Raw genomic sequence first — 16715 nt, forward strand, 5'->3', positions numbered from 1 at the left:
TTTACAAAAGTCACACAATTTTATTTAACTTTGGCAAAGTAATAAAAGGATACATGAGTCACAAACTTGACATTCTCATAAGAAATGACAAATACAGTGCAGAATGTTGCAGTTACATTAAATGCTTAGTTTTACTCAAGCAGAACAAAACAGGTAATTCAACAGAAAATACCACCAGTAAGTTTTTAAATGTGAAATGTACTTGTCCTTTTATAATGAATTTAAAGCAGCAATGTAATTTTTGCTAAAATATTCATTAGAAAGAAACCATAATTTTGATAATTTCCTAAGGTTAGTATTTTTCAGCTCAAAACCAATGACACAATTAATATCCTAATTGTTTCTCTGCCACTAAGTTATGTTGTCTTCAAGATGCTCAGTCCTGTCCTGTGGTGTCCCCTAGTCCTTCTAGCCCTATTTAGTTGACAGGCACAAATGGTACAGTGTTTGTCAGAAGTAGGACAGGACTGTTAGCTTTTATTTCAAAGATAAAACAATAAAATGTTTCCTGGTACTAAATTAATGTGCCCTTCTGATTCTAGTTTTGTGGAGAGTTTTATCAAGGGAAGTACTGTCTGTTTTGAAATTGCCCATGATCTCTTTATCAAGATTTAATTCAATAAAATGTAATATAAAATGAAGGATGCCCCAGTATATAAATTTATTTCCAGTAATAAATTTATATTTATATATCCAGCAGCAAATTTATAGGAGCTGCACTTCAACATTCCATAGTAAAACAAAATGCCACCAGGATATGTTCTACATACACTACTGCTTTAAATCCTGTGAGCTGCATTCCTTTCTTCAGCTGCATATTTTCCCTTCTTACTGGAGAAAAGTCACGCTCACTTCTGGATAAAGTGCCATCCTTTAATGAACTAATATACTGATTAGTATTTCACAGTGGAAATGATACAATTAATACATAGTCTAGCCTATAGGCTTTGCAAATGCATAGGATTAAAAACAGCATTATAAAGTGTGGGTGTACTTTGAAAAGTGAGATCAGAGACTTCAGTGTTTGTTTTCCACATTGACAGCATTTTAATTTTTTTTTATAGACTAAATGTAGGGGCCACAGTTTAAAATCACACTGGATTTTCCCCCAACCCACCAGCATGTATTCCATTTTGATGCTGAAAGCCAGATTTAACTTTTAGGTACCTTTTTGTCTGCATCAGTTGCAAGTAAAGGAAGGCAACTGAGGATTAGGGTCAACAAACTGATGCCAAGGAAATTATATCTTTAGGAAATAATGAGTTCGATGTTAAAGTTGTTTTTATCCCTGAAGTAAGCAGTTGAGAATGGTCAGGTTGAGCAGCTCAGATGTGAACACTGTCATCTGAAATCACTTCCTGGAGTAGAACCACACTTTAGAGGTCAGTGTGTCACATATCAAAGCTGACCTTTTGTTATGCAGGATGCATGCAAAATCTGCTGGAATCTAGATCAATCAGCACAGTCATCAGCTGAAGATTAAATGAAAGTCACAACAGTAATTGCAAATTCCTCAGTTTCGTCCTATATTACAAGGTGTTGAATTTCATCTGTGAGACTTATACCTTGGAGAACTAGTAGTGGATATTCCTTATGTGCAGCCCATAATACAGCTACTAAACCAGTGCTTATTCAGGGTGCTGATTCAGTCAATTAAAAAAGTTAAAGTACAAGCTTAAAAAGAAATTCCCAACCACAGAAAAGGTAAACAAATAAATAACATTTTCACTGCACTGTTTCTGTGACTCGTAGACAGTTCCTGATGTTTTTTATAGGAATACAAGGACAATTTAGGCAGTGCAACCACCCAAACTGTTTGACTTCAGCATTACTTACACAGAATTCAGAGAGAGACAACTCCATTTAATCTTTTATCTCAAGAATCAACCTGAAATAAAAACAGCTTGCCCCTCCAAAAGCAATATTCTGATTATTTTCCTAAACATACATGAGGCTATCTTATCCTGTTATACTTTTCAATAGGGTTACATTTTGAGGCACTGTCACAATTCCCCCAAAAATTTTCCAGTATGTTGGGTCAACAAGTGATGTGAGCTAGGTCCTGTGTTCCCCCACTCAAAATCCCAGCAACTGGATCCCAAAGGCCAAAGAAAACTAGTGTCAAGTCATGCTGTCTGCAAGCACCCTCACCCCAAACAGATTGATAATCTCTAGCAACTATTGATCCTTGGCTACCCTTACTTCAGCTTGGCACAAGATGGAGTAAGGCAGACCAGAATCTGTCATCTATGTTGGATGACTTGATTAAAAATCAAGGACTACATGAACCAGAGGCTGAAATTTAGGTCACCTGCTACTCACTGCCTTATTAAAACATCAGAAGTCTGTCCCCTTTGTCACAGGCCATCGTTAAACTTCTGAAATAAGTCTTGCAAAAAAGGACAGTCCAATCTAATATTTTTATTTGTGATTATCTTCTGTATTCTCCTGCTCCCTCTCACAGTAAAATATAAATACAAAATGTTCACACTTATTTCAATGGCAATTTTTTTTTTCTTCTTTCCCACATTCTTTATGGTGTGTAAGGTGGTGGCTTTTCAAAAGGTGGGAAATAGGGTGGTGAGTAACGAGGTGGTGCATTGGAGGCCCACATATAGCTGGGAGATGGTGACAGGGACTGGGGGTCATCGGAGAGGCCAGAAGGAGTGGAGGCTGGAAACACGCTGGAATGCTGCAGGGAGACAGCAAAGGTGTAATGTAACCATTTCCTAATGGAAATTACTTTAAAAAGCGATATTTCATTACCAAACAGATCAAAATTAACATTTCAAGGTTCACCTCAGCGAATTACATGCATATAAATAACACTTCAGATAACTTGTTGCATTCAAGGTAAGTACAGCCTGTAAGTAATGGTTTTGAAAAATTAGGCTGCTTAGATCCAAAATTGAAGACATTTTAAAAAATTCTCATCACTTCTGTGTGCCTGCTACATTTCACAAAGACTGGACAACTGAAAACTGTTCCTCTTGAATCTTGGGTGTCATACACCAGCCAGTAGCAACAATGAACGGGCTGCTCCAAAAACCAGAGAACTGGGTCTGCCATTTTAGAGTTGTGTGTGAAAGTCAGGTTTTTGCAAGGGCCCAAGCTTCCTTAGGAATTCTGGTGTGTTGTTTTCTCCTGTGAAAAATGCATGGAATGAGTGGGAAGCATTCTTGCACCAGAGGGAGTGCATCCTTTGGAAGGGATTTGAGAGGAACAGCTGGGCTTGCTCCACGTGCAGGGGAGAGGAGTCAGGGTGGTACAGTCACTGCTTAGAGTAGAGTAGGGCTCAAGGCAAGAGAGTCTCCACAGCCAGAGGCTCAGCTAATGCTCCTATGCAGGCCTCAAGTTCCCTGGAAGATATGCAAGGCTCAGACTTGGAATTTCATGTTAAAGAGTGACTTGGCTATATTAAATTTAGATGACTTGAATTTATGCCCAGCTTTTGTGCCGCCTCATAAGCCAACACCTGCGCTCACAGCAGTGAGACCCAGACACTTTGATCTGTCTGGCTGAGCTGTAAGTGTTAGCAGAGCCCAGCAGTACTTCCAGTTACAAAGCAGGGAAGTGACCCATGCTGAGCTCTCTGCAGGTAGTGGGGCTGCCACACTGGCAAACTCTGGGTCACACAGTGCTTAGAACTGCTGAGAAACTGAGAAAAGGACTTTGTAGCAGAGCTTGGTTTGGTGTACACTGACGTTGGCATTTTTGTAACTGCAGGAAGTTATATAGCACCAGTGACTGTCCCAGGTTTCAGTAATCTCAAAAATGAGTCACAAATACATCCTAAAAGTTCTGACATAGGTGTTCAATTATATTTAGGAGCCCTGACAACAGCATTGTCCAGTGGCACTAGCAGTAGACCCAGGAAGGTTTAGATTCATGTTACCTCTAATGCATGGCTCAGATGAGGGACATGGTGGCTATCACAGAACACACCTCTTTGTTGATGACCAAGATCTTAAACTCTTGCTAATAAAAAAAAAAAAAAAACCAAACCAAAATTCCAGTCCTGGTGGTTGAGCAATGTGTTAATTAACATCACCCCTGTAGTAACATCTGAAGAGCTGAGAAGGAAATGTCCTCATCTGCTTCAACAAGTGAAAGGTGACGTTGACAGCAAGGTTCATGTGAAATTGCCATTTCCAACAGCACAGCTCCATAGCTCAAAGAGGAAGGGATGCATTACAGCAGAGGTGATGCTTGCAGGGACCTCTCTTAGGCCAGCTGAAGCATGTGGAAAATAACCACAACAAAATAGCTTTTCAGGTATCATGTGTCCTCAGGATCTCAAATAACTTGTTTCCAAAAGCTCATCTATTTCTCTCAGACACAGTAGTTGGCCTAATAAAATCTAGCACCTGAACACCTAGCTTTGCCTCTCTCCTCAGAACACTGCAGTGCCACAGGCAGTGCTTATTTTTAATGTGATCTCTACTAGTAAGTGATGGGAGGCAGGCAGGCAGCAGGTCCTCCCTCTTGCCTTCAATTCAAGGACAGCTTTCAGGAAAACACTCCCTTAGTAAGAGAGAGCACTGCCAAGGACCAATGCCTAGCAGGAAATATTTGATATTTTCTGCAGGAACAAGAGAATTAAACTGTGCAAATGACAGGAAGACATGCCCCTAGAGTCCTGCAGACTGGCTGGATTTAACCTTACTGCTAAACAAGGAAACATCCTGTAATGTTGCCCACCTGAAAGTCATAAGCAGAGTAGGGAGGCAGGTGAGGAGTGCTGTGGTAGTAGGAGTTGTAAGATGTCACTTGTGGCCTGGAGTAGTAGGTCACTGAAGGGTGTGCATTTTCAACAGTGCAGTTCAGCGTAGGGAGGGAAGGAGTCTATCAAAACAAAAAGAAGAGAGTATGAGGCTGCAAACCCAATCATAGAAAGCTGACAGCTGAATGAAAGCAGAAATTATTTGAAGGAGCACTGTGTGTCTTTAGACCTTAACTCTGTTGAATTAGCAACTGGCAGTCCAGTTCCATCTCAGGCAGCAGCTAAGTTCCAAGATCATTTCACTCCACAGCCACATATTTCAGATTACTTGTTTCAGACTCCACAGAACAAGCTGGCAGTAGCCCAGTGCACACCAGTACTCACACAAAACAGATTTACATCGTCACAAACAGGAGAAATTATTAATTACTTCCAAATTACTCTGTTATTTGGTGCCTTTTGTGAATTGCTGTTCAATTCTATACATCTTTGTTTGCAGAGGTTGACAGACTCTCTAGTGTGGATCAAATCTCAAAGGGTTATGATGCACAGCTGGGAATGTGTCTCCTGTTTTATTTGGGAAGATATTGGTGAGTCTCAAAAGAGTTCAGAGATCTGAAATAAAGTACCCTTAGTGCAGGGCTCAAGATTTCTTTGTAAGAAAAACATATAGCCAGGACAACAAATCTCTTTTCTGTGTGACTGTTTTAGTATTATTCCAAATGAGTCACAAGCAACTGAAAAAGCCCCAAATATATCTGCTGAACATTCGGGTCTACCCATTCATTTGTGCCATTTGGAACAAAACCATATGGAAGGTAACAGGCAGCCTGGTTAAGTGAGGGTATTTCAAAGCTCACAATGTTAGAATAATATTTTTTTCATTATCTGAAGTTTGGTTTTGATCCCAAGTTCACCCTCTCAGGTTCTGTACCATGAAGAAATTAAGATGGAGAGGTTTGGCCTAATACAGCTGCTTAGACTGTCTGTAAAGCTCAGACTGCTGCTATAAAATCAACAATTAATGAGCAATTGCCACACTTTTCCTTGTAGAATGTGAACACTATGAAAAGGAATATAAATTTTTAAGAAAGAGCTTATTTTTAATCATCCTGGTATTGGCAATGCCTCTCTGATATTTCATTTTGAAAATACAGTCTCCCAGATCTGTTAATATTTTCTAACAGTGCTCAGGTGGTGACAAGATCAGAAAAGTGAATCACTTCCACTCTTTCATTATAGTTATTTCTTGCCCTTCTTTCCACCCTGTAAAGTAATGTATAGAACATTTGCATTGAAATACCAATAGTTTCCATTATTATTTTTAAAGGCAATTTGCCTGATTTGTTTTCTTTAATGCACAGAGAAATTGATATCCTCTTACCATGTCTTTAAAGCCTCCAAGTATTGCTGCTGTAATGATCCCTAGGAATAGCCCAACTATGTTCAGAATTGTTGCCGACCAGAGCAAGTGGTAAAGGTGGATGATGTCCTGGCAGCTGCTGACATCAATGTATTCATAGTACCCTCCAGAAATCTCTACTCTGCTAGATTAGGGAAAAAACAACAGTAATGATAAAAAAATGCACCACATATAAAAACCAAAGCAGTACTGTTTAGTACTTGTTTGCATTCTGCAACTCAGTGATAACCTGGGCCTTACTACTGAGGGAGGGAGATAAAGCCTCCTAGATCCCATGCTTGCGGCACCCAGGATCTCCCTACACGAAGTGCTTGCTCTGTTCTGAAACAAACGACTGTGTGTCTGAACCTGCCGGTTATTTCTTTCATCTGAAATCTCCACAGAGGTCCTGGAGGCTTACCAAAGATAAACCAGTCTTGGAATTACCTATGGAAATGAGTCTGTGCCCCGAGGAGCAGCAGCTGCCCCCCAGTCACAGAGCAGCTGGGTGGGATGGGCAGGGGCCAGCACAGCTCCGCCCGGCTCCCAGGGCTCGGCCACAGAGCAGGTCCAGCTCCGTGCCCCTCACGGCTCCGTGCCCCTCACAGCTCTATGCCCCTCACAGCTCCGTGCCCCTCACAGCTCTATGCCCCTCATAGCTCCGTGCCCCTCACAGCTCCGTGCCCCTCACAGCTCCAGGCCCCTCACAGCTCCAGGCCCCTCACAGCTCCGTGCCCCTCACACAGCTCCGGGCCCCTCACAGCTCTGTGCCCCTCACAGCTCCAGGCCCCTCATGGCTCTGTGCCCCTCATAGGTCCAGGTCCCTCACACAGCTCTGTGCTCCTCACAACTCCAGGCCTCTCACGGCTCCGTGCCCCTCACAGTTCCAGAGTGGCCTGGGCTGGCTGCAGCCCTGGCACGTCGTCTGTCTGCTCAAACTGAACCTTTACCACATGCAGAAAAGAGACAGAGAAAACCCATTCAAATCTGGTTAGATCATTGTTTTAGAAAAAGAAAAGCAACTCCTGCAACACGTGGGCTGAAGTCTTGCAGTGGAATTCTTCAGAACTGACCTCTCTGCCTGCTGGGTGGGGAACAGGCTGGCCCTCAGCACAGCTTACCAGAGGTAGAGGCCTACAGCAAATACTCCTTCAGAAAACATATTTATCAGGGACAAACAGTGCCACGAGCTTATGAATGACTTATCTCCCAGCTCACACACAGGGTTAGGCTCAAAGCACATGGGAGCTTTGCAGGAAGGGGAAGAACTGGCTTATATTTAAGGTAAAGAAGCACGACATCCAGGTTCAGCTCATCAGCAGACTCCACAAGGCCTGCAGGAAACTGCCCCCTCTTACAAGAGTCACCCTCCTTTGCTGATTACTCAACTTCTACCTCTTTACCCTTTTTATTCCCACATTTCATTTTAGCAGGCCACTGTAGGAGACATGGCAAGGGGAGATGGGGATTTCAAGCAGAATTGAGGCAGAGCTTAACCACGGGTTACAAAAACCTGTGCGCTGGCTGGCACGACCCCAGTGTAACCTGAGCTCTCACCGTGACCCTCGAATAATAAAACCTGTTTGCGCTGTTTGCCAGTGCTCGTTCCTATGGAGATGTGTGAGAGCGCAGAGCTCACAGTGAGGACATCCTGCCTTGTTCAGCATGTCCTTATCAGCGAAAAGGAGCTTGCCCCGTGCTGCCAAAGTTCCCAGCATCAGGAAGAATGCAAGTTTGCTGTCACATTTTCCATGATTTCCATCCTTTACACGTGCACTAACCAGTCCTGAGTGTCCGTGCCTTTCTTACTGAGACACCATCCAGCACCTCCTCAGTGCAGGATTTTTGTGGTACTAAGCAAGATTAAAATAGCAACAACTGATATATTTTATCAGAGAGGGGAAAATGGGTCAGGTCCCAGAACCAGGACTGTGGAAAAACCCCAAAATACCAACAAAAACAAAAGAAAAAAAAAATACAGAAAAGTTTAAAGCTTTTCTATTCCAATCAGTTCTCCGTGTATCACTTTCTTCAGCTAGCAAGAAGAGATTGTGCTCTGTATACTGCTCAAGGAAAGCATGAGCTTCACCCCTCTTTCACACATACAAAGTCCTACAGAGACCAGGGATCACATTTCCCAGCACAGGGAACCACCCACCCTCTCCCAACAGCAGCTTTTGATCTTCCTCCACCACTGTCAATGATTTAAGCGAAGGCCAGCCCAACTAAGTACTGTGAGAAATGCTAAGCCTGAAACAGCCCTAGGCAAGAGCCAGCAGTAAAAAAATCAATTTATTAATTCCTTACTGACACACACTGGGCACTCCACAAGGTATAAGCAGTGCATGCTGTAAATTAAGCTGACTTAGGCACAGTAGCCAGATCTCAGTGGTGTGAGCACTCTGCTGTGATTCTCGATTGGTAACCACCTTCTGACTTACTGCACAGTGCTGGTTCACCTTCCAACCGTGTGCGACCATGAAAGACATTCACTGGGCAGAGGGGACACTGGCTTATGAATGCAAAGATGGGCACCAGCCTGTTAACTCTCATCCCTGTTAGCAGGGTGGGGAATGGAATGGTGGCAAGGTGAAGAAAACAGTGTCCCAGTTTTTTGCATCTTCGGTATTCTCAAAGGAAAAAAACTCAGTTCCAACAGAGAAGGAAGGTGTTAAGACAAGCAACACTCAATAAGTGGAAAACCTGAGGACACCAAGCATGAAAGTCATGGAAATTCATGTGGTCTTCATTTTTCCAGCTGGGCTGGCCCAGAGCATGTTCAGCCATAGCTGGGAGGGTCTTAGTGTATTTCACACCCACCACCTTTACTTGGTTAGCTTTTGTATGGGATTCCTCCTTGCTAACAAACTCTTAACAAAGCTTAAGGTCCCTCCCACAACAACCATCATTAAGTGATACTGTCCTGCAACGAGCTGCAAAGGAGCATGACAACTGCTCGCCCTTCCCATGGCTGGAGTGGCATTTTTGGCTTACTTCCCACAGTTGTACAGGTCACAGCAGAAGCAGGTATTGGTTTTTATTTTCGGTGTGCAGGGGGCACGGCGCTGTGGGTGACAGACCGCCTGTGTGAATACAGAAAAAAATACATAAACCACAGAATGACACAATCCCCAAACACAGTTTCTGCTGCTGTTTGGCCTGCTCTACATGTAGATTTCTCAGTGATCTCCATATTAGCCTCAGGCAGATTTTTCTTTCCTTATCTTGCTCCCACAAAGTCCTCCGTTACTGGAACAGAGATACACTAGACTAGAACAGAGAGATTTCCTTTTGCTGTGGGGAACTGACAGACAAGCACGTGCCTGCAGAGGAAGGAGGTTTTGCAACTCTTACAAGCAGCCAGGGCGTTGCTGAACTAAGGCACCTCACTCCAGGGCAGGGCAGAGTTGTCAATAGCATGGCCCAAATTGAGAGCAAGATTCCCATAGCGGCACAGAACTGACCAAAGTGGTTAATTGTCTGTACCTGTGGGTGGTAACACCCGAGTTCACATGGACAATCTTCAGCCTAGCATGTAACTTTGCACCCTCAAGCAGGCCTTCTAATTTGGTATATAGCGGTTACTCAAAATTACCTGTGGACCTGTGAGGAAAGCTCTGAGACAGAATCAGTGCTCAGCAAAGGCAGACAAAGACGTCTGTACACACCATCAGTATGTGGCAGGATCCACATACTGGAGCCAACAGGCTTCTCTTTGGAGAACACAATAGGAGAGGTGCAGAGGCTGGTACTTGTTGCTCACATACACAGAAATTACTGCTGTCTGAAATCTTAACCCACCACCCAGCTCCTACAATGAATGCACAGCTGAAGATCTGATCCTATCCTACATACCCTTCTCTACATTTGCTCCTTCACTATTCAGGCAGTACGTGAAGGAACCCACCTTTGAGTGCTCCCAGCATCCTGCTCCCACCCCAGGCCCAGCCTCCCACCCTCTCCTCATTTTGCAGACCTCCAGGACACTGGAGCAGCCACATGGCAGCAGGTTCCTCCACCTGCACCAAGCTGGTCCCTTAACAGGACACAGCAGAACCTGCTCTCACCTCTGGTGGGGTCGTACTCTTGGAGTAGTACTGACATCGCCCTGCATACAGCGGCCTCAGATCCTGCCAGAGAAAAAGCACCAGGTTTAGCCCTGCAGCAAAACCAAAATCACCCAAAGGGTCTGGGGAAAGGGACCAGGCTTTAGAGGGACCCCGATCTCACAACAGCACCTCAATACAGCAACGGGTCTGCAGCCCCCACCCCAGCCCCCTGAGCCCCGGGTGATGTTTAACCTTGGTCCTTGGGGGCATGAAATTGTTACAGCCAGCATGGGAGGTGCAGTCTCTTAAGCTGGGCTCTTTGGGTGATAGTGGCCATCCTTAACGGAAAGATTTATTCCTCATTCTGCAAGACACATGCAGGCCTGCCTGACCTATTTCTGAGGGTTCTTCTTGCTGAATCATAGCAATTTTTCATTAATTGTTGGCAAATTTGTCCTTCCTGTGCTCTTCAGTATCTTGTGGGAAAGCTCTGGAGGATCATCAACACTGCAGCCTGCAAATATGCATTAATGCCTCCCTCTGGGGCAGCTTATCTCCAAGATAAAACCTCAGGGAAAGCACTGCCAGACGTGTATCCACATCAGCGAGCCCTTCCCAGGAGCAGCCAGACTGGCTCTCCAAAGCTCGGTGGCAGGCCAGTGGCAGCATCTGGCAACAGGAAGAATGCTTTTTGCTGGTGTGGCAAAAGCATGTCTCCAGCAAGGTGGTGACTTTTTTGGACTGTCAGATGGAAAAGTGAGGCCAAAAGCCCATCTGTTCATCAAGAAGCAGAAACCAAAGACTTTTTCATCACAAGTGCTGAGCTCTGGTTGCCTCAGACCCACAGCCACCCTCAGAGCCAGCTGGGAGGAGTTACCAGCTCATGCCACAACCCAACCCACGAGGTCACACCCTTGCAAAGGGGGTCAGAGATGGCCCAGACTCGCTGGTTTCCTCCAGACAGACGGACACCCATCACACAACTAAGCAGAGCTGCCGTTTGCTCAGCAAATCCTGCCATCCAGCCACCTTTCTACCACTGGAATACTCAGGGGCAGGAAAGAAGAGCCAGTTTCACAAGGAGCATAACTAGCCAGCTGACACAGGGAGTTTCCATTTCATGGGTAATTCTGATCCAAAATTCCTTTCCGTTCTGATAAAAATAAACTCCAAATTTGTCTTTTCAATCCCTTTTTGCCAAAAATGTCAAAAAAAGTCATCAAACTGCAGAGTTGCAGGACAAAAAATTGGTTGCAGTTATAAATTTCAATCAGGAAGCCGAAATGGAATTGTGTCTTTATTTCTGTACTAATAATTAAAGCTTCTGAGCATCCCACTGTACTAGTGATTGGTTATGACAACAGTAGTTCATAATATTTTTAAGTCACCAAATGGAAACTGAGAACATACTGCAAATGTTTCCTGTTTATGCTGTAATGCTTCAGTGACCTTCCTATCAAATTGCTTCATTCTACTACAGGATCCAGTGATTCACTCTGTTCACTCTGCATTAAGAACTAGCTCTGCCTACATTTAAAACAAAATAGATGTTACTGCTCACATTTTGTCCCTTGGTGATAGTTGTAATTCACATTACATCTTAAGTGTTCTGATACTCAGTAAAAACATAAAGCCAAAAACACCCAAAGCAAAGCTCTAAGATCTTAGTACTTTCTGCTAATTTTAAAATGCTTTTTTAAAAAGACAATATTTTTCTAAAGCTTGTGATTTAAAGCAGCATTCAGCACATGATATATATTTACAGGGTTTGAGGCAGCCTGATACAAGATCGCAGACACCATCACTTGTTTTCTTAGAGTAAAAGCAATGCAGGACCTGTGTTTTCCTGGAAGCACTTACTATGTGTCTGGCAGCAAAGACACCGTCTACTATGGCACAGCAGAATGCAGCAATGACACCAAAGCTGATGAAGACGATCGATGCAACCAGCTGAGGGAGGAAAACAAAACAAAGTATCATCTGCCTCTTCACAACCAAGTGATTAGTGCCCTCTCCACAAGGATATGTAAACCACAGTCGATAAGCCCCCAAGCAATCAATGACCCAAATGTTTGCCCAGGCTGCACAGAGAGGTCTGGCTGAAGGCAGTGGGATGTGTGTCTGCTCTGGCAGAGTGGCAGGAGTAGAAGCATCATGCCAGACTGGTTCTCTGGGGACTTGATAGAGTAATGCAGGTTTTTCCATGACTCCAATGGGCTAAACTTGGGCTGAGAATACACCTCCTCTTCTGGCTTCTGCTGTCCTTAACTCTCCCCTGGAAAGATAGGAGAGAATTTCTTCTCTCCTCACGTTGGAGCACCGTGGGGAGCTGCTCCTGTGAACACTTACTGAGCTGTGAGGATGCAGGAGACTGCATCTCTGCTGGGACTGCACCTTCAGGGAACAACACCTGGATGCAGGCACAAGCACAAAGCCATGAGAGCAGAAGGCAGGTGACCAGCCAATGCCATTGGTGCTGCTCACCCTCACAGCAGCCTGGCTGGGCTCCTTGGTGCCAGGATGTGGCAAGCACAGTCCATCCAGCCTCCCACTGAAGAGCTGCAAGGAGAGAGACTTCCCTCCACCTGCAGCTTGAAAAGGGCAGACCGACAGGCAGTGATCCTTTTCCACTGGCCCCATCCTGCCCGTTCTTAGAATTAGGGTGAAAGCATTCAGCAGGTAAACCAGAAATAATCTCCAATCCAGGTATGAGAAGCAGTGCCTATTCTCACTATGCCACTTCAAACACCACCTCTGCCAAAGAGCCAGTGCTCAGCTGGGAGAGTTGTGCCCCAGTGCTGACACAGCCCCTCTCACACCTGAACTCAGCTCAACTGCTGCCAGTGGACTCCGGACCAACTCCTCACACAGAGCTCCCAGCACTGATCCCAGTCCTCTCTGCCAAAGCACACTGGGGATATCAGCAGGGCTGCAGAGGGCAGGCACAGGATTCAGACAGAGAGGTTCACAAAATGCAGTTTGGAAAACAGCTTTCAATATTACTTCATATATTTTGTAATACATTATTTCAATATATTTACGGTATTTCAGTGTAAAGAATGGGAAGCTCCCTGGTGATTTTCCAACTCTAGGGACCACAACTTTAAAGTGTCAGTTGCTGCAGCTGTTAAAAACTGCTTCTCCACAAGTACAAAGGTGACTCTGGTCATGGGGGAGCTGTAAGCAATTGTAAAAATCTCTGCAGCCCAAATACAAAGCTAACAATCAGCCCGGCCAGCACTGACAGATATCTCAGGTGTCCTGCCTTGGGGATGTTTGTTTTAAAGATCCAGGTACTAAGTTTGCTTGAAAACCTTGGCTCCTGACAACTGCACAAGGCTCCAGTTCTCAGAAAGACAAGCCAATTCCCTGGACAAATACAATCCAGAAGGATCCTATGTGTGTTTTTAAAGTATCTCAGAATTTTCAGGTTAATCACACCAGTGTTATCTGCATCTCCCTACGTGAAAACAGATCTTGTTCCAGTAACTTCCATGTACCAACCAGATCAGCTTGAACAATGACTGGAGATGCCAGAGGACTCACCTGGGACAATGGGGATGGCCCCTGTACAATTGCATACTTAAAAATGAGAGAAAATAAAATGGTTTTCTAGATGAGGCAAGTATTCAAGGCATAGACATTAGACCTGCAGCAGCAGAGAGAGCTGGCTGTGAAATGATCCCAGTGACCATGTGAACATGTCATGATCACAACAAGCTGTTACTGGAGTATTAGATGCTGTGCCACAAAGTACTTGCAGATGGCAGCAGGTGACAAGTTTTTCAGGACCATATCCCACACTGACCGTGTTACTGTCAGCTGTAAACTGCATTTCCTCCCCACTCAGCCCCACCCTTTGCATGTCTGGATCCCAACTCACACGATTCATTACAAAGTCACACTGTATCACTACCAAACCAGTGAAACCAAGCAAGGAGAGAAAGTCCAGTCTCGGTGGAAGATACAAGGTTTTTGGCTTAGGTTATTTTGTAGCAAGTTTAGTTTTTCTCAGTACTCTGTTCCATACACACATGAAAGAAGATATTCGCCCTAAATAGCATGAACCTTAGAGATGGGAAGTGAGCCAAACACTAAGTATGTACAATTAGAGAATTTGTGGGTCATCTCTGCTCACAGATAGGAGCTGCTAATATGGGGGTTTAAAAGAAATACAAAGTTAATGATACTTTCATAACAGCCCTACCAAGAGATAAGTATCTGGTGCTCACTTTAATTGCATACCATTTTCTCACTCGCAGATGTAAAAGGAAAAGCCTGAAAACCAAGCACTGAAAATTTATGATGGAGAAAAAAATCAAACAGTAAATAGAAACATACAAATTTAAAGGAATGAAAAGGAGGTGTCTTCACAAACTGTGGGCCTGATGGTAAATGAGGCCAGATACAGAGAGGTGAAAGAAGCAATGGGGGGAACCATCAATTCCATAGGAATTCCACTAATTGACACAGACTGTTACTCACTCGAGACAGTGCTAAATCTCTGGATTTAGAGAAAAAGAATAGAGGCACAAGGAAAAAGAAAAGCAGGGGGGTATGCGTTAGAAGGGGGTATAAGGCGTTTTGGGAAGTCTGGACCTCTCAAGTACCTCAGCCAATGGGAAAAGAGAGAGGGAAACGCGGCTGGGAAATTAGGACAAAAAAGATGCTGTGTCTCCTAAAAATTTTGAATGACCCCAGGGGAAATGCCCCATGGCTTCTCCCTGTATTCAAATAAAGTTACAGGACTCCTCTGTCTGCTTTTTGGATATAAGCCTCTAGTGTTTGTGGATTAATTTTCTTGACAAAATCAATTTTAAAAATCACAGTTTTCAACTTGCCAACAAGATTTTTGATTTGAGGTTGATAATACTATTACTGTAGCAAGCAGAATCCCTCTCTAGAGTTGTGTGATACTATTGGTTGATCTTCACTCATGTAACCCCAGATGAAGTCAGCCACACCAAGCAGCATTTGGACAACAAAAAACAAACTGGGTTTGGATAGTAAAGGAGTGTCCTGGTCTGAGGTTCCCTTTAGGTGATGGTACAGCCCCACGTGGCCTGTGAAGGTGGTTCTTATTTTCCATGGCACAGATGACTGTCATAAAGGCATGTAAACTCCTCTCTAGGAAGCTGCTGAGCGGACAGGGGGGTGTGTGCCAGAGCTGCCTGCTGGACAGCTGGTCCTCCCTGTGGCCACAAATGCTCTCTCTTCCCTTCCAGAGGCACAGCATAAAAGTCAACATACTTGGGTGGGAAAAATCAGAGAGGTCTGTTCCTGTTAGCAGTCTGGGGGAAGTGAGAAGTGCTCCTTCAGGTTGGCTCTCCTCTTCAGCCACACTGGCCCGCTCCACTCCTCACACTCACCTGTCACCTTACAGACAGAAACATGCACAAGAACACAGCTGCACGAGTTGCTTTGGGCTTTTTCTGCCTTCAGGTGCACGACAAGCCAGACCAAGGCTGCCTTTTAGCAAATTAGGACACAGGGGAAGTTCAGAGAAGTTGAAAAAATAAATCCTCCGTGGCCAGTGGTATCACAGAAACATGCAATGGACAAAGCTGCCACTGTAAAGTGCTCCTGGGTAAGGAGGACATGTGACTAAAGCACAGGAACATTAAGTGACAGCTCCTCCGTGTCCTCCCTGCAATCAGTGGAGACACATTCACTGCCAGCCCAGGCAGCAGTGATGCAATCCCTGCAAAGCTAGGTCATGAATGTTTTTTAGGACACAAAATGATAGAGAGATGAAAAGAATAAACACAGGCTACCCAGGGCTCTTCAGAATAATCAGACAAGTCAGAGCCACACTGTCACTCGTGAGCACCCGTGTGAAGAGTCCAGGACTGGCACAATATGGTCAATGCTCAATCAGACACTGACATGCTGCTAAAACATGATGAGCAAGTGGCTGAAACCCTACTAGGACAGAAAGAACAGAGATATGTTGGTCTTGCAAAGCCAGGGTGAAAACAAAAAAAATTATCCACTGGGAAACTCACCTCCCCTGCACCCTGTCTGACTGTGGGAAAGGCAAATGTCATGTCCTGCAGGGTTTGCCTCACCCTCTCCTCCCGCTCTGCAGGGAACATGCTATTTGCAAAGCAAAGGCAGCACAAAGGCAGACTCTCGATTTCGATAGGCAGGAATTTCTCCCATCTGCCTTTGTAGACCTTCCTTAGCCTTGGTCAGCAGCGAACTCTGCTAATCTGATTATTGAGCCCCCTCCATCCCTGCCAAAGCAGGCAACAGCCCAGCAGGACAGGCTGCAGGGCCAGCACGACCTTCCTCGGCCCCCTGCAGCCTCACAAGAGCAAGGCTGGAGGGATTTCTCTGCCAGAGCTTGGGGCAACCACCAGGGAGGGGGATTGCAGCCACTCTCCTGACTGAGAGGCAGGAGACAGAGTGCCCACAGGATGCTGCTCCTAGGCTGCCAGAAACCATCTTCAGTTCTCAAGAGGTATGCAACACTACCCTGGAAGAGTTAGGAAAACCTAAAATACTACTCTTTACATGCAGTATTTGAGTCACTGTCATT

General features: G+C 44.7%; 1 protein-coding gene across 4 annotated transcripts in view; it reads right to left on the reverse strand.

Annotated features, from left to right (window-relative positions):
• Nucleotides 1–16715, reverse strand: part of TMEM255A (transmembrane protein 255A) — a 25775-nt gene continuing 9060 nt past the window's right edge. For 2 of the 4 annotated variants that reach the window (XM_088173237.1, XM_088173238.1), the window contains exons 4-9: nt 12035–12124; nt 10193–10255; nt 9120–9208; nt 6108–6267; nt 4702–4845; nt 1–2692 (exon numbers count right to left, since the gene is read on the reverse strand). In XM_088173237.1, coding sequence (XP_088029363.1) covers nt 2534–2692; nt 4702–4845; nt 6108–6267; nt 9120–9208; nt 10193–10255; nt 12035–12124 — 705 coding nt within the window. In that variant the 3' untranslated portion in view covers nt 1–2533. Of the gene's footprint in view, nt 2693–4701; nt 4846–6107; nt 6271–9119; nt 9209–10192; nt 10256–12034; nt 12125–16715 lie in introns of all 4 variants that reach the window. The other 2 variants (XM_088173236.1, XM_014886578.2) reach the window with 1 other exon arrangement.

The sequence above is a fragment of the Sturnus vulgaris genome, chromosome 14 (genome assembly GCF_052056855.1).
Source record: "Sturnus vulgaris isolate bStuVul1 chromosome 14, bStuVul1.hap1, whole genome shotgun sequence".
In the NCBI taxonomy this organism is placed as follows: Eukaryota; Metazoa; Chordata; class Aves; order Passeriformes; family Sturnidae; genus Sturnus; species Sturnus vulgaris.